At 40.6% G+C, this 26,255-nt stretch overlaps 1 protein-coding gene across 3 annotated transcripts; it reads right to left on the bottom strand.

Annotated features, from left to right (window-relative positions):
- Positions 1–26,255, bottom strand: LOC143741660 (sodium- and chloride-dependent GABA transporter 2-like). 3 transcript variants are annotated; one of them, XM_077233953.1, is made up of 16 exons: positions 26,149–26,255; positions 25,594–25,815; positions 24,304–24,438; positions 23,534–23,674; positions 19,194–19,290; positions 18,595–18,657; positions 17,374–17,503; positions 16,247–16,381; positions 5,315–5,418; positions 5,087–5,211; positions 4,290–4,402; positions 4,067–4,198; positions 3,800–3,902; positions 2,989–3,089; positions 2,311–2,457; positions 1–559 (listed from the first exon to the last, which is right to left on the bottom strand). In XM_077233953.1, exons 2-16 carry the CDS (start codon positions 25,790–25,792, stop codon positions 398–400), a joined length of 1,887 nt encoding a protein of 628 aa, XP_077090068.1. In that variant the 5' UTR covers positions 25,793–25,815; positions 26,149–26,255; the 3' UTR covers positions 1–397. The 3 variants fall into 3 exon arrangements, with proteins under 3 accessions (XP_077090068.1, XP_077090069.1, XP_077090070.1); XM_077233954.1 differs by lacking the exon at positions 26,149–26,255 and having other exon boundaries at positions 25,594–25,876; XM_077233955.1 differs by lacking the exons at positions 25,594–25,815; positions 26,149–26,255 and adding an exon at positions 24,471–24,559 and having other exon boundaries at positions 24,304–24,369.

Raw genomic sequence — 26,255 nt, 5'->3', positions numbered from 1 at the left:
TTTTTTTATGTGCATGTTTTTTTTATTATAGATTTATCATCCTTATAACATTAAGTTAGATTTGGTATGCCAGGCTACTTACCATGCAGCTTTCTGGTGTAGCCTTGATTTGAATGATTCCCCCGCCCACCACATCAACCATAAACTAATCAAATCACCTGTTACTTGTCAAGCACAGTTATGACAACAGTTTGAAATCATTTGCAGTCATTGGCTCTAAATTCCAGAGGAGCTGGGACCCCCAAACCTTAAATGGCCCATTTTACCTGATGGCCCATTTGACCTGATATCAACCTAATTTATTAAAGTCAAAAATATTATTTAATATGAGTAATATGTTATGGCTTTTTATAATACATAAAGTCCTATCTGTACTCAAAATCATCCTTCTGCCTTCTCAAACTCCACTGGTATGTTCTGTGTTTGCTTTCTCTGCTCCATCTTCCTGAATGTTTCGAGATCTCTGTGCTTTGATGATTACACGATTAAACAGTGTGAGGCGTGGACTGTTTGGTCGGAGCTGCTTCAGGTCACTAGAGGGGGTGATGATGTCACGACCCTGAGGAGATGGAAAGGAGATTGAACATTAATTTCCTTAAAGGGGCACTATTATGCTTTTTCATTTTTTAAACTTTAGCTAGTGTGTAATGTTGCTGTTTGAGCATACAAAATATCTGCAAGGTCTTTAAAGCTCAAAGTCCACTCCAAAGGGAGATATTTTACTTTACAGAATCCACTTTCCAAGAACTACAATTATTTTTCTGGGCTTTATGAAGTACTCGTATGATACGCAGTATGATAACTGCGCTCGTTAAAATTACAAATGACTTACTTTTAGCTTTTGACCAAGGCTGTATCTCAATACTAGTTTTACTTGATGTTAGTGCAATGTTCGATACTATAGATCATAAAATACTCTTAGATCGACTAAAACATTACACTGGTATTCAGGGACAGGCATTAAAGTGGTTTAGATTGTACCTATCAGACTGTTACTATTTTGTCTTTTTAAAAGGGAAAAACCTAAGTTAACGTCAGTAAATTATGGAGTGCCGCAAGGATCTGTGTTAGGCCCTCTGCTATTTTCAATATGCTGCCACTTTGTAATATTATAAGAAAACATGGAATTAGTTTCTACTGTTATGCGATAATACTCATATGCCGAAAATATGTTGACAGAGTGTGTAAAATATATAAAATACATAAAATATTGGATGACCTTTCATGTTCTTCTATTCAGATAAGACGGAGGTATTACTTGTTGGACTAGTCTCTTAGAATACAATTTGCATTTAGAAGGGTGTCCTGTAAATTAATCCTCTACAGTTAAAGGCCTGGGTGTTATATTAGACAGCAACTTGTTTTTTTATATATATTACAAAAACAGTCTTCTTCCACTCAGAAACATCGCTAAGCTCCGGAACATGCTATCTGTTTCTGATGCAGAAAAGTTAGTTCATGCATTCATGACCTCTAGACTAGATTACTGTAATGCATTACTAGCTGGTTGTCCTGCACCCTCAATAAACAAGCTACAATTAGTCCAAAATGCAGTTGCTAGAGTTTTTATAGGTCAAGAAAATATGATCATATAACACCAATTTTATCATCTCTACACTGGTTACCTATTAAGTTCCGTATCAGTTACAAAGTATTGCTATTGACTAATAGCAGGCCCTAAATGGTTTAGCCTCTTCTATCTTCTGGACATCTTCTATCACCCTACATTCCATCACACTCTTTTAGGTCACAAAACTCGGGTCTTTTGGTTGTACATAGGATATCTAAGTCCACTAAAGGAGGGAGAGCGTTTTCACATTTGGCTCCTAAACTCTGGAATAGCCTTACTGATAATGTTTTGGGCTCAGACTTACTCTCCCAGTTTCAATCTAGATTAAATATCCATCTCATAACCTTTCAGATATCGCAGATCAAATGCACATGATTATCTTTGCTTAATGTTATGAACAGCAGCTACGCTAATTCTATTCCATTTACTTTTCTGTTTTATCTCAGGATGCCCATCCTGATGGAACCATCACTAAGCTTACTTAAGCTGGACTATTTTAGTGAAAATTGACGCTAAAGCGGTACCCTATGCATTAAAAAGTGACACCAAGGGGCCCTAACCAAGCATTCATATGTGACGAGCTGGGAGTGAGAATGAATCAATATCAGTACTTAAGAATGGAGAACAAATGCTGCGACAGATGGAATTGAATGAGATACATGGAAAAAAATGATTTAATAAATGCATGCATGACTGGATGATGATTGGATGGGTTGAATTGATTGGTGGCTCTCTCTTACCCTTCTTAAAGAGATGAACAGGAAGACTGGGATGCAGACCATGGGAATGACTGTGAGTAGAGGTGCAAACTTGTAACTCCAGTGTGGCACAGATTGATCAAGTGAAGGCACAGATTTACTGCCCAGCAGGCTATACAGCAGAGTAGACTGAGGGCAAAAAAAGAAACACATTCCTGTGCTTTTAAAATGAATTCTGGGTTCGAAAAAGAACTTAATTCACAACGGTTAATTAACTATGTTGTATGCGAATGAGCATAGGACATATAACTTTCTGAAGATACTATATAGTTAAAGTACCTTGAGGATTTTGAAAAGCCTGAGCTCTGCAGAACCAGCCTCAAAATGACCACTGAATCATTTTACTTTTCATTTGAAAATAGTTTTGGATTAAAGTGTCTGCTAAATGAGTCAATCTAAATGCATGTAGTTATAGATTGCCATTAGTTGTTTTAAAGGTGTGTAAAAAAAGATAAATAAAAATAAAAGAGACAGAAGACCAAAAAAACTTCAAACAATGGAACCTGAAATAGTCAATGAAGGGTGAAATATCAATGAAACGCCAATGAAACGTGAAATAATCAATGGTAAAATAATGAGGAAACTATGCAGATTTCTGGACAATGAACAAAAACAGTTACAGAAGAGCGAGACTGTGCTAGAGACAAATTGTGAACTCACGGCACAGATGAGAGGGGTAATGAAGAGCCAGCAGTACTTCAGCACGGGGAATGGTGCGTATCCTATCATATCTTCAATGTTGTCGTAGAAACGGTTTGCACCTGCAAACCAGTCATTCGTGTGACATTTTTTTTCTTGTTTATCTTACACCCATTTTTGAAAATGTATTTCTTATTGCAGTTAGTTTTAGTTGTGAGTGTGTGTGTGTGGGTGTGTGTGTGTGTGTGTGTTGTCCTTTTAAACCCAAGTTAAGGGGACAAAATGAACATTTCGGATATTTTCGGTCCCCATGAAGAAAACAGATTTTAAATCACACTAAGTGATGTTTTTTGAAAATGTAAAAATGTTGAATGTTTTCTGTGATGGGTAGGTTAAAGGGTAGGACTAGGGTTAGGGTAAGCGGATAGAATATACAGTTTGAACAGGATAAAAATCATTATGTCTATGGAAAGTGCCTATTAAACAAGGAACCCCAATATGTTTGTATGGGTTAAAAGATATACTCACTCAACTTAAACTACTCGGTAAAATTGTTTAAGAATATGTAAATGTTCAATACACACTAACAATTGTAACACGTTATGAATAGTCATAATACAATGTAATTGCATTGTAATAATTATATAGTACAATATAATTATGTATTTGCTGCAAGTTTAGAAAAGGTATTTTTGATATACACTGTAAAGGATGTAGTTCAATAAGAATGTTCAATAAAAATAATAATTAAAAAAGATTTGAATACTTTACAGAGTATTGTACCCTATGTCAAATACTAGGTATTTCACAGGAAAGTGTTCATGTCTCCTACCATAGACCCATGCGACAACAATCGTTTCAAAGCAGGCGATAAAGAGCAAGTTAATTCCACTCGGGCCATAGGTGTCCATCACAGTGAACAAATGGATTCCGCCCTACAATATGGCACAAAATAAAAGTTAGATAATTTCTATCTATCTATCTATCTATCTATCTATCTATCTATCTATCTATCTATCTATCTATCTATCTATCTATCTATCTATCTATCTATCTATATATATATATATATATATATATATATATATCTTCTTTATACCTTTGTGATGAATGGCAGTCCTAGTAAGAAGCAGATGACGGCGATTCCCAACACCAAAAGCTCTCGCCGCTTCCTTAGAACTCCAGGAAACAGGTCTATGAGAGCTGTAGCTAAACTCTCCACACAGACAAACTTTAAAAGACGTACATATAACACTTTACACTTGTGGTCAATCCTAAAGTCTAAAAAATATATACTATATGTGCATGCTGAATAACTGTACCTGGCTGTCAAGGCCCAGCAGGAGTACCATAAAAAAGAAAAGAACAGACCAGAACTGAGGTCCGGGTAACAGAGAGAGGGCTCGAGGATATGCTATGAAAGTTAATCCAGCATCTGCAAGAAAATGATCATAATAAAACATATTCTTTTTTAATTAATGTTTGATAACTCTGACTATTAATGTGTTTTAATTATACAAATACATTTTTTTATATATATACATTTCTAATTTATTTATTTTTTTATCAGATTTTTTATATCTAATTTTATGTATACATTACATCAATATTTTGTGTCCAAAATAACATTCAGACTATGCAAGCCACAAGTGTTGGTCTGAGATGCTCTCTTGTGGTCATCACCAACATAGCAAGAGACTATAATACACTACAGGGTCTGGCTCGCAATTGGATTTCCAATTCATCCCAAAAGTGTTCAGAGAGGTTCCGATCTAGGATTTGTTCAGGTCTTTTTTTTTCATTAGATTCAATAATTCCTTTCACACACACACACACACACACACACACACACACACACACACACACACACACACACATACACATACACATACACACACACACACACACACACACACACACACACACACACACACACACACACACACACACACACACACACACACACACACACACGCACACATATACACGTATACATATATAAGTCTTAAATGTCAATAAACATGTTAATGAAGTATACTTAATATGGAATAAATGTATTTCAAGTAGATTTCGGTGTAGTTTTTTTTTTTTTTTTTTACTGGGGTAATGCAGTGTATACCTGATGATACTACGTCTTCCATGGGTAGACCTAGCTGATGGGCCATGAACCCCAGAATAGAAAAGACCACAAACCCAGCAAAGATGCTAGTGCCGCTATTCAGAAAACAGAGTGCTATACAGTCCCTGTGGAACATAGAATACAGATACATTGATAAATTATGAATGTTATATGAATCAGGGAGTGAAATGGGTGCGGTGCTGAACATTAAAGCAGGAGGTTACTGACTTGTAGCAGTCATTGTTGTATTTGTTATAACTGCCCAGTGCTGTGAGGACTCCTTGACACACAGCATATGAGAAAAACACCTGAGTGCCTGCATCACACCATACCTGCAGAAAAAAAGAGATGAAGAATGTATGTAAGAGAAAATCTTGCAGTTTTAACACTGAACAAATTGCTTTATATGTACATGATTTACACAGAGATCAATTTTTTTTCTCCCAGTCGTTTCCCCTGAAAAAGTAGTACACTTTAAACGAGTACTTATTACACTTATTATTACTTATAACTAGCAGTAGCTACAGTAGTAGCTAGCATTTTAATGTTAGTGCATGCTAACACCAACACACACACACACACACACACAATATACCATTGCGATAGTATTGATAGGGTATGTTTGGGATCAGGATATTCGTTTTTTTTCTTTCTAATTTGTATATAATTGGAATGAGATTTTTTTTGTTCCTGTTTTATTATAAGAATGAGAATGTGGGGGTGTACTTGATAAATAGGCTTACATGTATGTATGTAAAATATTATTTATTTATTTTTTATTTATATTTTGGAGTTAAATTTGCCCCAGGCATTTGGTTATAAGGTTCATTTCAGATATTTACCCTAGACTGTTTTGTTTGCACCAGTTTGAGCAAGGCACTTCTATATTGGGCCTCTAGTCTGCTGCACATCTGGTTACTGTAGGGTTACAGGTTTGACATCCTTCAATTCAGTTTTGTAATGCAAGTGTTTATTAACTTTTCCAACATTGTATATACATGATATCCTATCTGCCTATAAATGTATACACACTTCCTGTGTGAGCAAATTGTCTCTGATGAGTCAAGGGGGAAAAAAGAAAGAAAATAAATCAAAAGAACAAAAATAAAACAAATATTGCTAAAAATTCTATTTTTTCCCACTAATAATTCATTTTCACAACATTATAATGTTTTACAGCAACACCATGAAGTTTCATAGGAAGACATCATCTTTATTGCCTCCTTTAAGCTTATTGTGTCTCATTGAGGTCCGAAACAGGGGTCAGATTGTGATTTCGAAAGGTAAACTCTGAAATCTGGCTGTGATTCTGGTGTATCCTGATCTTCTTCCAAAACAATGCTTAGAAGTGGCACTCCGTTCTAAAAACCGCTGAACATTTTCAGTGAGTAAAATTGCTAAATGTGTGCACTGGGTCAAACAAAAGACAAATTAGAACATACATATTTTTTAGGTGTTGTTAATTATAATAATTTGTGGAAAAAATATCTTCTACAAAATATTCTTGGTTAAACTGTATTTTAAGGTGTCCTTGTTACAGTGTAATTATACATTTAAGTGCTGAGTAATATCAATTAATAGCATACTTACTGTAGGGTTAGGATTATGGTTAGTTGCATGTAATTATGCATAATTTGGATATCATGTAACCTGTAACAAAGACACTGTAAAATTAAGTGTTCTTATTCTTACCATTGTCACAATCATTCTTTCATTACTGTCACGTTTTAGTATGTTTGAGTTTTGATTTGTGATCTTGGTTTCCCCTGTGTTTGTGATTTTGGTTCAGTCCTGTTAGTTTTCCCGGTCTGTCTGATTGGTTATTCCCGTCACCTGTGTTCTGTTAATTATCATATTAGTCCCTGTTCATTTATGCCTTGTGTTTTCCCTCAGTGTTTGTTGGTCGTCGTCCTTGTATGGTTGTGTTTTCTGAAGTCCTGGAGTTTTGTTCTTTTTGTTCCTGTATGTTGCAGAAAGTTAAGTTTGTAAATAAATCAACTATACTGCTATTCTCGTGTCCTCGTCTTCGGCAACCTGCACACAACCTGACAATTGTGCTATTCTGTTTAATTTCTAGTCATGGTTTTCTTTGTCTCTGTTCTAGTTAATTATTAGTTGTCATGGTTTCTGTTTACTGTCTCACCTGTTCTGTTAATGATCTTGCTTTGAGTATTTAAGATAGAAAGTCCCCACCAAAATGGCAATATCCGAAATCCTTGTCCGTATGGGGACATTTTTTTGGTCTCCATGAGAAAAACAGCTTATAAATCATACTAAGTGATGTTTTTTGAAAATGTAAAAATGCAGAAAGTTTGTACATCATAAAAATCGTTATGTCTATTGAAAGTCCCCATAAAACATGAAAATGCAATGTGTGTGTGTGTGTGCTAAAACATCAAATAGCATAAACATATATTCATATTAGACTCAAAAACGAGTATGAACTCTGCTTCTTCATTTACGAAGTCCACCAGGCACAACTGTTGTGAGTGGCAGGAGGGACACTGAACGGAGGACACCCTATAACAACAATTTGACCATTACATAACCCAGAATTGAAGATCTGTTATCTGCTTCCTCCCAATGTTACTTTTCCAGATGCCTTGTTGAATACAACAAAATTCAAACCTCCCTACTGTAATGCATATCCAGAACAAACCCCACAGGACAACCATGGCTCCCCTCCAAAAACAAAAGCACACCTCCCATGCATTCCATCGCTTCATTTTCTCATCAAACGTTATTTTGTTTGCGGTAAAAGCAAAGAAAATCCATCTCTAAGATTATAACTATTTATAATGAGAATGTTGTCACTTGCATTGTGAAAAGAATTCCTACTGTAGATACTTTCCAAAAACAAGAGATATGCATATTTTGGTCTCCATGCGCATCTGTTTTCCCTTCTACAGACCCAGTGATAGCAGCTATGCCTGAGGATCACAGAAACAAACCACCCTGCCTGAAACCATTACAAAATCATCACAGCCAACAATTTCTTAAGAACATTAATAAGTAATTTTCATGGAATCAATTCCATGGATTCCGATCCAACCAAACCACCCTCATGAGCCAGATTTACACATTTGGACCTTTCTACACATGCTACATCAATGAAACAGAATATATACTTACAAGTCAACATAACAGTGTACTGTTCCATGAAAGGCACATGACAGCTTATGACAAATCCAACTATAAAAATTGAACTTATGCTTTTTTGTTGGTATTTTATGTGTCAGGGTTCTGTCACTTCTGTCTGTTTATTCTTGGTTTGTCAATGTCAATATTATTATTATTATTGTTGTTATTGTTGCTAATAAAAAAAGCCCATTATGATCTTTGATGTGAAAGTGATGTGAACTTTCCTTTTTGTCAATTAAATTTTGTAAATTTTGTAAACCCCCGATTACAGAGAGAAGAAGACGGGATTTTATGGTAAAGGATATAAGACCACTCTCTGCAGTTTCAGGAGAGGGCTTGAGGGGAATTATCAACTTCTTTGAACCCAGTTACACCGTTCCATCGAATGCTACACTCTGGAAAATAATTGGCCACAAATTCGACTCTCTAAAAGCGGACATTGCGTCTGAAATGAAAGGCAAGAATGGTTATTTATTTGGCTTTACTCTGTTACATGAAAATTAAAATATGTAATGTCATAATTATAGTGTGTTGAGAGTTTACTTATGTAATTGTTGCATTAGGCTATGAATTACAGTTTTTTACAGTCGCTAGGACGCATTTCTCAATACTTAGGTCACTTTTTCAAAACTCTTCACACAGTTATCCAAACCAACTTTCAGCTCGGCACAGCAGTTCATTTTACTTTCAAAATGCACTAAAACTACCATATCACTTCATACATGTCTCAAATCAACATATTCTTCCATCACACTAGCAAAGGTTGACATACAACAAACACACTTTGTCATCCACAAAACAATGACCTAAAAAACACTAACAACAGGTAGCATTATACAATGTTTTCTTCTGTAAAACAAGCACACCTCTCTACTGTTTAGAATTCACTGCAATATATTTTACTGGAATGAATCAGACATGATGCATTATGCTTCAATATATTTTATGTCTTTTTTTTCTTTTTTTTGCACAGACTAATTACCAAATACAAGAATTTGTATTCACCATTCACCGATACAGATACAATAGGAATCAGCTGTGGTTGGTCCGATTGTCCAATTGTTTTTATAGCATTTCATTTTTAGATTCAAAATATATTTCATTACAATATTACTGTAGAAATGTAGCAAATTGCTGTTATATTTAGTTTTGTATTATGTTATTGTTTTGAACATAAGTTTAACAGTTTTGAAAACAGTATGTAAGAATGTGCAAATTGGCCTGTAAGTACACAGAGTTTTGGTGGTTGTTGTGTCGAAGTGAGAAAACAATTAATGTAATTTGAAAGATGTAGTCATTGAATGCATTTTGTGCCAAAGCAATGATAAATGATCCACAGTTTAGCCCACATATACTTCTGTTGTGCTCACTGTGTGAAGAGTTTTGAAAAAGTGACCTAAGTATTGAGAAATGTGTCCTAGCGACTGTAAAAAACTGTAATAAACATTTATTGATAAGAACTATTTCATGTCTTTTCATTTAGAGTAGCATGAACTTGAGTATTGTTTTGATATGGAATCGACTCGTGCAACCCCTAGTTGTAAGTGACAATATAAGTTAACTTGAAAAAATTATTCTTTGAATATTTGGATAGGTCTACCTAATTTTCATTCTATAAGGACCCCTGACCTACTTCCAAACTCATCCTTTCATAAATGAACTCAGAAACTTCCTGACATCAGAATATAGTCCATAAAAACACTTTTCACGTGATTTGTTTCGCATTTCAGAACTTCTAAGGAAACATAATGAGCATTGATGCTCCCTGGTTTTCAAGGTGCACTGTGGGACTTTTTAGGGAGCGAACGTTTTAGTGCACTGGAAGGATTTTAAAATTGAGACAGCCCTTAAAATGGCAGGCTCCCTGATCAGTACCCTGACTACTGAACTGGGGAGCTGATTGAGACACACCCAGGGTAGCACTTTATTTCGATTTAAAACGGATAAGTCTTTGCTTTGAGTTCACTTTCGAGGGAACTTGGACTGCGTCGAATGACACTTTGGGGGGAACGCCCCTCAGCGTATCGCCTATGAAGTATGAATGAAACTAAGTCAATCTCTGATTGGTGTTGCGTCATGACCTAATGTGTGACGGCATACAGGAGGAAGCTATAAAGGACGCCGGCACACATGAGATGTCTGCTTTCTGTTCTTCAGCAAAGCGCTCTCTGTTTGACTTGTCTGTCTTATTTGGTGTTGTCTGTCACAAAGCATTACAACTATATATATATATATATATATATATATATATATATATATTATGGCGAGCCCAAGTTTTACTCGGTGTGTGCATCCATGCCCTCGTTATATCACGGGTGGGGACACGCATCGTTTGTGTACACATTGTTTGGGAGTGCAGCACGCGCGGGCAGCTCTCAAGGGGGCTGCTTGCGAGGATTGTGAAAGACTTCCAATCCGTGTGCTTCGCTCCCGCCTGGCCATTTTTAATGAGGATGGTCAGACTCGCGAGCCCCGTGGTGCGGGACCCGCGTCTGCTGAGGCGGCGTGGCAACGCTCTTCATGGGGCTCGTAAATGGATCTGACAGGGTATCTCGAGACTGCTGAGGCACATTCTCAGGATTCCTCTGTCAGTTCTGATGTTCTCCCATCTCGCGCGGAAGCCCGCCCTGCGGCTTTCGACCCAGTACAGGGTCGGGTATTGGAACAGGAAGTAAACTCCCTGCTGGTAAAGGAGGCTATAGAACATATTCCTCCACCGGACAGTGAGTCCGGGTTTTACAGCCGCTACTTTATAGTTCCCAAAAAGGATGGGGGGTTGCGTCCAATAATAGATCTCAGACACTTTAATCGTTCTCTGAGGAGATTCAGGTTCAAGATGCTCACTATTCCCATCATCGTGAGTCAAATTCAATCCGAGGATTGGTTTGTCACGATAGATCTAAAGGACGCATACTTCCACATATCCATCCTTCCATCTCACAGGAAGTCCCTGAGGTTCGCTTTCGGCGGCGAAGAATACCAATATCGGGTTCTTCCGTTCGGCCTAGCTCTCTCCCCACGCACATTTACCAAATGTATGGATGCAGCTCTAGCACCCCTGAGGCTCCAGGGCATCAGGGTACTCAATTATATCGACGACTGGCTGATTCTGGCCCAGTCACAAGAGCTGGCGGTTCGGCATCGAGATGTCGTCCTCGCCCACATTCAAAGCCTGGGGTTGAGACTCAACACGAAAAAGAGCGTGTTGACACCAGCCCAGAGAATCACGTTTCTGGGAGTGGTGTGGGACTCGGTCACGATGCGGGCATGATTGTCTCCTGCACGAATCGAGTCCATTCTGGCCACAGTGTCCAGGATAAAGCTAGGCCAAGCCATTACAGTGAAACATTTTACAAGACTGTTGGGGCTCATGGCAGCAGCGTCCAACATTATTCCATTTGGCCTGCTGCACATGAGGGCCCTCCAGTGGTGGTTGAAAACCAAGGGGTTCTCCCCGAGGGGGAACCCGTTCCGCATGATCAGGGTTACACGCAGATGCCTTCATTCCCTATCTATGTGGAAAAAAGGTTGGTTGCTGTCCCAAGGTCCAGTGCTGGGAGCGTCATGTCACGGGAAAACCGTTTCGACAGACGCCTCCCTCACGAGCTGGGGCGCGGTCATGGACGGCCGCTTAACGATAGGCCTATGGCAGGACCATCATTCCTCCTGGCACATAAACTGCCTGGAAATGTTGGTGGTGTTCCGAGCTCTGAGGAGCTTCCTGCCGGACCTCAAAGGTCATAATGTCCTTGTGAGGTCAGACAATATGTCGGTAGCAGCCTATTTAAACCATCAGGGGGGGCTGAGGTCTCACCCTCTATGCAGACTGGCGCATCAGATCCTCCTGTGGTCCCAGGGGAAACTGTTATCTCTAAGAGCAACATACATCCCAGGGAGTCAAAATCAGAGAGCAGACATCCTGTCGAGACAGGGGCTGAGGCCCGGGGAATGGAGACTCCACCCCGAGGTGGTGGAGTCAATATCTCAGAGGTTCGGCCCAGTGGAAGTGGACCTATTCGCGTCTCGAGAGACGACCCACTGTCCACTGTGGTTTTCCCTCACTCATCCAGCCCCGCTGAGGTTGGATGCCATGGTGCAGACGTGGCCGATCGCTCTGCTCCCGGGAGTTCTAGAGAGGGTCCGTCGCGACGGGATCAGCCTACTGCTGGTAGCCCCGTTGTGGCCGGCCCGAGTAAGGTTCTCAGACATTGTATCGCTCCTAGATGGCCCTCCGTGGGAGATTCCCCTCAAGACGGACCTGCTGAGACAGGCAGAGGGCTCAATATTTCACCCTCGGCCCGAGCTATGGAAGCTGTGGGTCTGGCCCCTGAGGGGGCACCGTACCTAGAGGCCGGCCTATCAGCTGGAGTAGTGGAGACCATACTCAGCTCTATAGCTCCCTCCACGAGGAAATTGTACGGCTTAAAATGGAATGTCTTTATCAATTGGTGTAGAGAGCGTGAGGTGGATCCAGTTAACTGCCCAGTGGCTTCAGTTCTGGAGTTCCTCCAAGATCGCTTTTCAGCTGGTCTTACCCTGTCCACACTTAAGGTGTACGTGGCTGCCATTGCGGCTTTCCATGCTCCTCTGTGTGATGGGCCTCTGGGGAGACAGCAGTTGGTCGTACGTTTCCTCCGTGGGGCTTGGAGGATGAGACCTGCGGCTCGTACCAGGGTTCCCACATGGGACCTGGCAGTGGTTCTCGAAGGGTTGGCCGAGGCCCCCTTCGAACCACTGGAGTCGGCTGATGCCAAGAAACTTTCCCTGAAGGTGTTTTTTTCTGTTGGCCCATACTTCTCTGAGGAGGGTAGGAGATCTCCAGGCGCTCTCTATATCTAACGGGTGTCTGGAGTTTGCTCCAGGCGACATTAAAGCCATCCTACACCCTAGGCCGGGCTATTTGCCTAAGGTGCCATCTAATGCGGCAATGCCTACGGTTCTGCAGGCTTTTCATCCTCCACCTCACGTGACGGCGGATCAGGAGAGACTTTTTTCTGCTCTGCCCTGTCAGAGCTCTAAAAATTTACATTCAGAGGTCCTCTTCATGGCGGAAGTCAGATCAGTTGCTGGTGTGTTTTGGGTCCCCCAAGAAGGGTCTTCCCGCCTCCAAACAGACCATCAGCAACTGGATTGTCCATGCTATTTCCTTGGCCTATCAGGTGCGAAATCTGCCTTCACCTTTGGCCGTGGGGGCTCATTTGACCAGAGGCATGGCGTCCTCTAGAGCCCTCCTCTCGGGGGCCCCAATCCAAGAGTTCTGCGATGCAGCAGGATGGGCCACCCTAACCCTAACCCCCCACACCTTTATTAGGTTTTATATGGACATCCCGTCTACGCCTGGCACTCTCGTGCTCTCGCCCTAATTGTGCCTGTGAGCAGCTTCACACTAGGACAGGCAGGGCGCGTTGTGGCATAGTGGGTACTCATTCCCCCAAAGTGTCATTCGACGCAGTCCGAGTTCCCTCGAATGGGAATGTCCTCGGGTTACGACTGTAACCCTTGTTCCCTGAGAAAGGGAACGAGTGCTGCGTCCATTCGCCACGCCTTCCCCTGCCTGGGAGCGCTTGCTTCATCACAGAACCTGACATCTCATGTGTGCCGGTGTCCTTTATACACTTGTATGCCGTCACACATTACGTCATGACGCAACACCAATCAGAGATTGGCTTAGTTTCATTCATACTTCAGAGGCTATGCTGAGGGGCGTTTCCCCCAAAGTGTCATTCGACGCAGTCCTCGTTCCCTTTCTCAGGCAACAAGGGTTACAGTAGTAACCTGAGGATGTTTTTCATGTACAGATGACACCATTATCAAAACGATGCCCATTCACACAGATCCGCGAAAACGACAAAAAATGCTGTATTCTGCTGCCAGGCTATTGGATGGCAATGAATATCTTCAGAGATTAACGCTTTTGTTGTTTACACGGAGACCATTTTCAAAAACTTGCAGTTTGAAACCCATTTTCATAAACTTGCACTTTGAAACCCATTTTCAAAACTTTCAAAATGTGTTTTCAGGCACCCAAAATGTTGTGGTCGTGCAAAACGAATGGCCAAAACGCATAAAAAGTTTTCCGTTTTTAGTTGAAACGTTTTCGTGTAAACAGCCCCTAACACTCATTAGAGTAGTAGACTGTCTACTTAATATTTGCTAAGACTTTATTTTGATACTCCCCCAACATTCTACTGACTATTATGTAACTTTTCAATAACGTCAACCCGAACCGTAACACCTAACCTAACTTAACAGTCTACTAATAGTGCAAGTTAGATGGCATGTAGATGACTTAGTTAGTGGATTGTCTAAAGTGGACCATTAAAAAAACATTTAACCAAAGGGAGATCTCCAGGAACAGTAATGAGTACCCATGACATATTCTATCCAGAACCACACATTTGCTATTTCCAATTTTCCCTACTTACTCGATACCCTCAATCATGGGGCAAACTCCACTCCTATAGGGACACTTTCCTGCAGAGTTTAGCTCCAACCAGCTCCAAAAATATCTGCCTGGAACTTACTCGTAATCCTGAAGACATTGATTAGCTGGTTCAGGTGTGTTTAATTCAGATTGGAGCTAAACTCTGCAAGTGTATATATAAATTGCATTTAAATGTTTTTTTTTTTTTTTTAAGCAAAAGTACATGTTAAATTGAAAGCAATTTAGCGCCACTTACTGGACCTTTTACTTTTAAAGAGCAGTGAAATGTACAAGAACCAACGTGATATAATTTTTCATAAATGCCGCCACAGCCAAATTTTTCGAATGAGCATTTTAATTGAGTGTAGCAGAAGAGAATGCAAGGGTAGGCAAGTTTTGGGACATACTACACGTCATAAAATTGGAACTACTTTGTCGCATAGCGTCCATCCAGGCTGTCGGTCAACTTGTCACAATTAAAATCCTTATACAGACTGCTCATTTCATTTACACTACTTAACATGCAGAGAATTGTTCCTGTTTATTTTGCAAAATGTTGCACTTAACAGTTAATGGCCAAATGTTTCTCTCAGTGCTGAAGTTGAGACTCGCTGAAGACTGAGACCAGAAGAGGGTCTGAATAATTCAGAGTGTAAATATGGTTTCATGCGGAAGGGAATGAGACCTGATTTCACACTGATGATACACAAACCTCTGTAATACACAAACAGTGTGGTCCCATCCAGAGACACAATAGCACAGAGCAGATTATATATGCAAGTCTGCATAAACTACAAAATGTATCCACAGTGTTGCTTCCGAGTCCATGACAAGACCAAGACCATGAAAATATGGTCTTGGAGTTGAGACGGTAACTCTGGCCCTCAAAATCACTTTAGCTCCAACCCCAATCAAACACACCTGATCAAGCTAATCAAGTTCTTCAGGATTCCTCGAAAGCTACAGACAGGTAAGTTTGATCAGGTACATCCTGCAAGAACATTGATTTTGATGGCCAGAGTTGCCCAGTCCTGCATTACCCCGGATTTCAACCAACTGCATGTCGGCTACATGTCGGCTCCGTGCTCCACTGTCCTTCAATACCCAGCAGGTCCGGATTTGTTGCGGAATGGTTGCGGCCATGACTGACAGCTGAAGTCACGAGGACCCACGAGATCTTAAGAATTCACGTATGATTGTGCAATATAACAATCTGCCCTGTGCTGAATTGCTGCGGAGCTCTCCGGCATCTGGCAAAAATAGAAGCTCTGCGTATCTGCTCCGGAGGGCTGCGGATCGCCGGAGCTGGGACGGAGTCGGAGCGCAACCGTTCCGCAGTCATTGAAAATACACACATTGACTTGAATGGAAATCTATTTACTCCGCCGCCATTCCGGAGCGGATCCGCAGCCGTTCCGCAGTTAGTGGAAATTGCCAGCTAGAGTGTGCATGGATCTGCACTTCGAAAACCATCTGGGTATCTTTGGGGTACTCATTTCAACATACCATGATTTTTGATATACTAATTCTAATCTCGGACACTATTTAGGGTGGATAGTATGCGGATTGGGATGGAGGAATTGTGTTCCACTTACATCAGGACTGGAGAGTTTACTGATGTCAGGATACATGTAATACGAAATCCCAGTTGCAGCCCCTGGTAGAGTCACTCCTCTGATGCAAAGGATGAACAGCATTAAGTAGGGGAACGTAGCAGTGAAGTACACAACCTGTAAAATATTGACACACGTATCACAATAATTAAGAGACTTTAAAATAATACTCAAGTCCCATTTTATGATCTTCTAGTGATCTTTCTGCAGTGTTACATACATAAAAAGATCAGCTATGATGCTAACACCATGTCTACACTTGGCACGACCGTTGTTGCGTTATGTCGCACCGCAACAGATTGATGCTGCATTTGTGGGTGGTTTTCATTACTTTGCAATTTCTAAGTAGTTTTAGCATTCTTGATAGCAGACCAACATTGCAGAGGCATGTTTTATGTGGAAAATATTTTTTTCATCGCATTTGCTCATCTCTAAAACCGTATGATGTTTTTCAGTATGTTATTTGATGTTAGAATGATCTTATTTGTAATTTAGAAAAAAATTATGATTTTAAAATTTATGTAAAGCAGCTTTTGATTTATTTTTTTATAAGATGTTTGTCCACAACAGAGGATTTCCAGATGAAGCGCACTCTTTAACAGACATCTTGGAATGTCACATACAGTACAAGTGCTATCTAGAATATTGCTATAGTATGTGCTCGCTAAGATATTTGGTGGTTGCTAGTTGTTTGCAAAGGTGTTTTGTATTAGCATGCTGCTATACTGCAGGTTGTTCTAAAGGAGGTTTCTATGGCATTTCTATGTGGTTGTTGAGGTGTTCTGGGCTGTTTTCAGTTTGATAGTAAATTGTTGGGTCGTTTGAGTGGTTACTATGCTGTTGCTAAAATGTTTTGAATGACTGTTAGCATGCTACAGTACTATTTGTTTGTAAGTGTGTTCACTGGTTACAAGGTGATTGCTAGTGTGTTATGAATGGTTGCTCAAAGAGTCCATAGATTTTGGTCCCTAGATAAGTCTCAGCTCCTTCAATGTAAGTCTATGGGTTTTCATAGCTAGTTTTTGTTTAGGATGAGTACACAATATGACATTGTTTTCTCTTGATCATTTCATTAGCAAACAGTTGTACACACATGAGCATCATCTGACCTTGCCTGTGGTCTTCACTCCTTTAAAGATGCAGAAATAACAGATAACCCAAGCCAACAGAAGACACATGGAAAGATCAGCATTTACACTCCCCAGACCACCGCTGTTTGTCTTCCGCAACATACGATGGCTGAGGGTACAGACACAGACAAACACATAAACTCACACACACACACACAGACACACACACACACACACACACACACACACACACACACACACACACACACACACACACACACACACACACACACACACAAACACACGCATAATGAACAACACATTTTAATTTTACATACACACACACAATGAACAATGCATTTTAATTTTACTTCCATGCGCACACACACACACACACACACACACACACACACACAATGAACAACACATTTTAATTGTACTGCACACACACACACACACACACACACACACACACACACGCACACACACACACACACACACACACACACACACACACACACAATGAACAACACATTTTAATTTTACTTCCATGCACACACACAAACACACACACACACACACACACACAAACACACACACACACACACACACAATGAACAGCGCTTTTCAATTTTACTTCCATAAACAAACACACATATATTATGAACAACACATTTTCATTTTACTTTCATGCATGTCAAAACTCAAAGTTTTAGATTTATAAGCTAGACACAGATTTATTTTTTCCGTGATTTAGTTTTGTGGGGGTTAGTTTAGGAAACTGCACAAACTATAAACATGTTGTTTTCATCAAGTTCTCTGGCTCAGTTCTTTAGCCCAGATTTCTCAATAACCCATGTCTGCATGATGAAACTTTAAAGGTCTTTGTCTCACAGATGTTGGATGTTTTTCATTTTGTCCCACCCTTTATAAGGGTAGGGGTTATCTCACTCATAGTCCAGGACTTAAACTAGCACTACATTTTGTGAATTTTCTGACATTACCAAAAATAATCTAAAGTAGCTGACTTACACTAAAGCAAGTTTAACATAGTTAAAATGGAAAATATGCAGTTCCTTCCTTATATAGATATTATATCATTACAATAAATATATAGTATATTATTATGTACTATAAATGTATGATATTCATTTAATTAATAAATGTTTACATGCATAAATCCAGAAAATAGATTTAGGTTGCTGAGAACCAAAGAAATGTGTACAGTATTTGATATGTCTAGGAAATTATGTATCTTACAACCAGTACTCCTGTTCGGAAGAGGTCACTGTAAAAGCTGGCCATTCTGATTCATTTTGGAAACTGATGAAAGAAAGACAAAAAGAGAGTGATTTCACCAAAGCCTTTCAATTGCATTCTTTTCAAACAAAAGCAACTGTATATGTTTCTGAATTATTATAAGTTATCTACACTAAAATCTCTTTCTATTTAAAATAAAAAAAGAACCTCTGCTGACAATCTTCCTGTTTCATTTTCCTGTTATGTAAGTCCAAACAAAGAATAAATCATTGTTTCTAAATGCATTACAAAAGGGACTTTGTTTAGGGAACTTTTCCTAAAAGTGTGTTTTTAATCATCTAAAGCCTGAACTCAAAGAACATCTTCCATGCCCATGTAAACATCTGGGAGAACAACAGACAATGCACGTGTTTTTATCTCACGGAAATTCCTACGTATTTTACGAGTTGCCTAATTCATATGAAATGGTACGAATGACCTACCCCTGACCCCGCCCCTAAACCTACCCATCACTGTAGGAGTATAGACAAATCGTATGAATTCGTACAGTGAGGTCGTGAGATAGTGTTGGTTTTTACTCTGTTGTTAAGTGAGGTTACCTCATGCTGTAGTTGTCACCAAATCTATACGTCTCATTGTACAGGAAAGACCAGTCAGCATCAGGTCTGTATGTAGCACTTATATTTTGACAGTACTCTGTTGATAAAATGGGAGATCAAAGTGAACTCAAAATTGATTTGGGGATGAAAATCAGTTTTACGTAATTGTGACTATTTCGTGAAAATTTCATCTTTAGTTCATGTAATTGTGACTTTGTCTCAGAATTGTAATTTTATTTGGTAACACTTTATTTCGATAGTCCACTTTACCATTCTACTAACTATAAGTAACTTTGCAGCTACATGTCAACTAACTGTCATTAGAGTATTAGTAGTCTGTCTGCTTAATATCTGCTAACACTTTATTTTGTTGGTCTCCCAATAGATATTCTACTGACTATAAGTAACTTGGCAACTACAAGTCAACTTTTTCTCCTAACCCGAACCCTAACACCTAACCATAACCTAACAGTCTACTGACAGTTTACTAAAGTCTACTAATACTCTAATGACAGTTAGTTGAAATGTAGTTGAAAAGTTACTTATAGTTAGTAGAATGTCTAAAGTGACTATCGAAATAAAGTGTAACCCTTTATTTCTCGTGACTGCGATTTTACTTGCAATTGCGACTATTTCTTGTAATTGTAACTATATGTCTTATATTATTGTCTATATGTTATATATGTCTTATTCAACTTTACTTCTTACAAATTGTGACTATTTCTCATTGAGACTATTTTTTGTAATTGAAACTTTTTAGCTCACAATTACAACTTTATTTTACGTAATTGACTATTTCGCATGATTGTGATTTTATATATTGTAACTATGACTTTGTTTTCTCGAAATTGTGACTTTTTTGTAATGTGACGTCACATATCACAACTGCAACTCTAGAACAATGACTTCATATTTCACAAATGCTTTTTTCTCATAATTGCAACCTTAGTCCTTGTAATTGTAACTTGATTTATTGTAACTGCAACTTTATATCTCAAAGGCAATGTAATTCTCGTAACAGCAACTTTATTACTTATTGTAAAACTTGATTTTATTTCTTGTAATTTGCAACTCTGCTTCTCGAAATTGTGGCTATTTCTTGTGACTTTCTCATTGAGACTATTTTTTTGTAATTGCAATTAGAGATGCACCGATTGATCGGCTGGTGATCGGAATTGGCCGATTTTCACGTGATCGGCCATGGCCGGCAGTTTGATTTATTACGATTTTTTTGCCGGTCAAATGCACTTGGGCGCCGCATGATTAACATCGCGCAACAACATCAGCATCACACGTGCTGACGTGCACATGGAACGCACATGTAGGAAACCTCCTGAATTACAACCGTTTCACACCGCAAGCGTGAGCAGCGCGGGGTTTTTTTTCCGGTGTGCATGTTAATCAATGAGTGCATTCACACCGAGAGCAGGAGCGTCGCGTGAGCAGCAGTGAAGCGGGTTTCGGCGCAGAGGGTTCTATTGCGAACACAGGGATCTAGTGCTCCGGCACTTAGCCCGTCTGGGCCTTCGGGTCAACTGGGAGAAGAGCAAACTCTGCCCCGTGCAGAGGATCTCTTTTTTCGGTATGGAAATCGACTCGGTCGCCATGTCCGCGCAGCTTACGAGCGAGCGCGCGCAGTCACTGCTGACTTGCCTGAGACAGTTCGAGGGTAAGAGTGCGGTTCCACTGAAACTTTTTCAGAGGCTCCTGGGGCATATGGCATCTGCAGCCGCGGCAACGCCGCTCGGATTGCTTCATATGAGACTTCGCGACCGAGTCCCGAGGTGGGCATGGCAACACGGCACCTTCCGAGTACCAGTTACTCCGACCTGCCGTCAGACCTTCACCCCGTGGTCGAACGTCAGTTTTCAACGGGCCGGAGTGCCTCTGGAACGAGCTTCGCGGCATGTTGTTGTAACGACAGATGTCTCCTCCACGGGCTGGGGCGCCATATGCAATGGACGTGCTGCCGTGGGCTCCTGGGTAGGACCACAGCGCCTATGGCACATCAATTGCTTTGAGTTGCTGGCTGTACGTTTTGCTCTGCGCAACTTCCGGGCCGTGCTCAAGGGCCAACACGTACTAGTCCAATCAGACAATACCGCGACTGTAGCGTACATCAACCGCCAAGGTGGTCTGCGCTCCCGCCGTATGTCGCAACTCGCCCGCCACCTCCTCTTATGGAGTCAGAAGCATCTGAGGTCGCTTCGTGCCATTTATATCCCCGGAGCTCTGAACTGTGTAGCCGACGAGCTCTCACGGTTTCAGCTCCTCCCGGGGGAATGGCGGCTCCATCCCCGGTCGGTTCAGCTGATTTGGGACCAGTTCGGGGACGCACAGATAGATCTGTTTGCCTCTCACGACTCAACCCATTGTGCCCAGTTTTATTCCCTGTCTGAGGGCACGCTCGGCACGGGTGCTCTGGCACTCAGCTGGCCGCAGGGTCGCAAGTATGCGTTTCCCCCAGTGAGCCTTCTTGCGCAGACCTTGCGCAAGGTCAGGGAGGACGGGGAGCAGGTCATTCTGGTTGCGCCTTACTGGCCCAACAGGATCTGGTTCTCCGAACTAGTACTCCTCGCGACAGCACCTCCCTGGCCGATCCCTCTGAGGAAGGACCTCCTTTCTCAGAGACGGGGCACCCTATGGCACCCTCGTCCCGATCTTTGGAACCTCCACGTGTGGCTCCTGGATGGGACGAGGCAGGTTTGAGTACCCTACCACCAGCGGTGGTGGCTACCATCACTTCCGCTAGAGCCTCGTCCACGAGACATCTCTATGCGTTGAAGTGGAACCTCTTCATCAACTGGTGCTCTTCTCGCCAAGAAGACCCCCGGAGATGTTCGATCAGCGTCATGCTTTCCGCCATTGCTGCACAGCATGACTTTGTTGAAGGTAAGTCTTTGGGAAGGCACGACCTGATCGTCAGGTTCCTGAAAGGGCAAGGAGACTGAATGCTCCTCGCCCTCCTCTCGTTCCCTCTTGGGACCTCTCAGTGGTGTTAACTGCCCTGCAGAGATCTCCATTTGAGCCTCTGCAATCAGTGGAGGTTAAGTTCCTGTCAATGAAGACAGCGCTCCTGGTTGCACTGGCCTCCATCAAGAGATCCATTCGCCAGATTCTACAATCTCCGAGTGGAGCCTGTGTCCTCTCATGTACTCGCTTCAACCAGCTAGCACTGGACCCGCTCAGGTGTCTTCGCTTGCTCGCCATTCCACTCCACGGACTGGATACGTGCGATATTCTCAGGTGAGCTTCCCCGAAAGCCCCGAGTTCCTCCAGCACTCCTCCAGCACACGGAGACGTTACGTCTTCCTGCCACTTTCCACTGTACCGCGGGGATCGCCTGAAGCTCAGTCCTGGCTCCTCAGCGAAGAAACATATCTGCATGTTGCCGGCGTCCTCCTTTTATACCCACGAGGTAGGGCGGAGATACGCTATGCAAATTCCGCAGACCCATGGCATTTCTTTGCCATTGGCTCGTTTTGTAATACTCGAAGTTGATAGGCTTTCCAAGCGAAACCCCATTCGTCGTCATCCGACGTAACGTCTCCGTTCCCTACTCAGGGAACGAGGGTTACATACGTAACCGAGACGCTTCCTAAATAAGTAAATATATCGCTTTTTCTTTTTTAGTTTAGAATGTTGGCCGGCATCGGCAGGCCAAACTCATGAAAAATCGGAAATCGGAATCGGCCTAGAAAATTGTAATCGGTGCATCTCTAATTGCAATTTTTTTTTATCTCACAATTACAACATTATCTAAATTAATTGACTTCCTCATGGTTGTGATTTTATTCATTGTAACTATGACTTTGTTTCTCGTAATTGCAACATTATTTCTCATAATTGTGACTTTATTTCATGTAATTGAAACTTAATATCTTACAACGTGACTTTATATCTCACAATTCCAACTTTTTTTCTTGAAATGTGACTTTATATCTTACAATTTCTCATAATTGCACATTTATTTTACATAATTGCATCTTCATTCCTTAACCACAACTTTTTATCTTGCAATCATATTTTATTTATTTATTTATATTGTATTTATTTTGAAAATTCAAACATTTCTTTCAAAGAAAACCATAAGTCTGAGTGCTAATTTTCCTCAACAAAGTGCACAATGAGAAGTCTCATTCATGTCAGCACAAACAGTGCGGAACGAACTGCAGGACAATCAATAGCAGTGATACTTGACTAAGCAAAAAGCAGTTGTTGATATTGCTGGATTAAGAGCTGCCATGTTTGTGCCATTGGGCAAGCCTGAGACTACTTGACAGTTATTCAATGTCTTAAGCCCATATAAATAAAGTTTAGAAATGCATCACATAACACACCTGTGTTCCAATAGTTGTCACAGGAAGTCCAAGGTAGAGTACTCCAGAAACAGTTGAATAGATAAAACAAAGCCCAGGCCAGGATCACAATGTAATATATATTTAGATAAATCACTATAACTTGGGACGCAACACCTACACCTGTGAACAAAAACAAGTTTGTGTGAGAAAATCCACATGTGCAAAATAATAATCACACATAAATTACAACAATTAAAGACATGAGGCCCTATTTCAACGATCTAAGCGCATGGTCTAAAGCGCACGGCGCAAGTGCACTTATGGCCTGTCCGAATATACTTTTGTTAGTTTAAAGACGGGAAAAATGACGGGCGCATGGTCTTAAAGGGTTGTCCCTATTCTCTTAATGAGTAATGGGTGTGTTTTGGGTGTAACGTGCAATAAACCAATCAGAGTCTCATCTCCCATCCCTTTTAAAAGCCAGTTGCACTTGTGCCTTGGCAGATTCGCTGTTTACATGCCGGAATTTGCAAGCGGTAAAATGGAATGCTTCTCTAGCGAGGAAACGGATCTGTTCACACGCGAGGTTAAAGGGACAAGGCGGATTCCACCATATCTTTATATACAGAATAATTATCTTTTACATTGTAATCCTTTTATTTTTTATATTTGGCATGTGTGCTGCTGCACCCTGTGTGTGTGTAAAAGGCAGAGTAGGTCGCGTTGTGGACCCGCCTATAGGCACACATTACAAACGCACTTTAGAGCAAGTTTCAATAGCGCAGTCAATTTATGAAATCATAAGTCACCTTCAAACATTGGGCAGATTTTCCTCCAAGCAGTGATGCCCCCTTCACTGGTGTATTGACCTAACGCTGTCTCAAGGAAGAATATTGGGATTCCACAAAAGAAGAGAAAGATGAAATAAGGAATGAAGAAAACACCTGGAGAGACCAAACATTTGTTAGTTATTTACCTTATAGGCTCAAAAGTCTTGTTGCCGTTATCTTTAAGGGTTGTAACAGAACATCTCGATAACATGACATAAAAAAAATAATGTTCACCACACTGTAGCTTCTCTAGATCACATGTGAATAAGGACCTTGAAGAAAACGCAATAACTTTGACATAATTTGTTTCTCAAGATCTTAAAAAAAACATTCATTCTGAATTGTTTTTTTACAAATATAACTTGTGCCTATTTACAAAATTATTATTTTTATTAATAATAATAAGACAATATTAATGTGTGTGTGTGTGTGTGTGTGTGTGTGTGTGTGTGTGTGTGTGTGTGTGTGTGTGTGTGTGTGTGTGTGTGTGTGTGTGTGTGTGTGTGTGTGTGTGTGTGTGTGTGTGTGTGTGATCACCTACGTTCACCTACGTTCTGAGGACCAGCCAGCGGTCCCCATGAGGAAAACAGCTTATAAATCATACTAAGTAATGTTGTTTGAAAATGTAAAAATGCAGAATGTCTCCTGTGACGTGTAGGTTTAGGGATAGGGGCAGTGTAGGGGGATAGAATATACAGTTTGTCCAGTATAAAATCCATTATGCCAATGGAACGTCCTCACAAGGATAGCAAAACAAACCTGTGTGTGTGTGTGTGTGTGTTACATTTTATTTATTTATTTGTTTATTTGTATGAATTAGTTGAGAGAAGCCATAGTGTGCAGAGCTGCAATAGGTGGCTAAAATATAAGTATGAAAATTAAAATATAATAATAATAATAATATTCATGGCACTTTTTGGTTTATAGAGTTAGGGATTTTAATAAAATACAATGGTAATAGTGATGTTTTGTTTGCAAGCACCAATAAAAACACACACACAAAAAAAGGTTGTATCAGCATGTGCTCGGGGAAACAGTCCATGATGTGTAGCAAAAATTAGTTCTGAGCATTGCTGAAGAACACAGAGATCTATTGATTATGTTATAAAGCATGGGCTTCTGCTGGAATTTAAGGTCAAATCCATCTCATGGTGCAGAGGATCCAAATGCTGCAGGCTTAATGCCTCTTTTTTATTTCTTTATTTCTAACACACACTTCTTCAACAGTCCTAATTTCCAACCTTCTTTCTCTCACAAACTTTCTCTTACCGCCTCCATTTTTGTAGCACAGGTAAGGGAAGCGCACCACGTTCCCCAGGCCGATAATCTCTCCAGCCATGGACAGCAGGAACTCAGTCTTGTTGGACCATTTCTCCCTGGCCTGGGGTCTGTTTTCAGCACTCCCTTTCTGAGCCCCAGGGTCCATTGCTTCCCCATCAGCAATGCCTCCATCTCTAGTCTCCTCCATGGACCTTTTCTATATTTATCTCTCTGTGAGCATTCGGTTTATTACAAGTTATGAAAAGTCCATCAGCATGCAGAAAAGTGAGTTTTTGCAAGGAATTATGTGTTTTTTGCTTTGAACTATGAATCATAGACGCTTAAATTCAGTAATGGAACTAAAATTTACAAATTAATATTGTAGGCTATATTTTGTACCTAGAAGTTACACAACGTTTGTCAGGAAGTGGACAAACAGTGATAGAATGTTTACATGGAATTCTTAAATAAATCTCACTCATAAAGGAGAAATGATACATAGCAGAAATTGTTTTAAATGTATAATAATTGAAAATCCGGATAAAAAAAAGTCCTTAGACTTACCAAAGTTTGTGAACAGCTCCCTATTAGACATGGACACAGAACGTCAGTGCAGCAGTGTTCTTGAGTTCTGCATGCGATAAGGAGTGGGAGAGGGCGGGACGTACAGG

This window comes from Siphateles boraxobius, unplaced genomic scaffold (genome assembly GCF_051911475.1).
Source record: "Siphateles boraxobius isolate OS27281-9 unplaced genomic scaffold, OSU_SipBor_1 19, whole genome shotgun sequence".
NCBI lineage: Eukaryota > Metazoa > Chordata > Actinopteri > Cypriniformes > Leuciscidae > Siphateles > Siphateles boraxobius.
The sequence above is the reverse complement of the archived record's forward strand: the minus strand, read 5'-3'. Positions and strand labels throughout refer to the sequence as shown.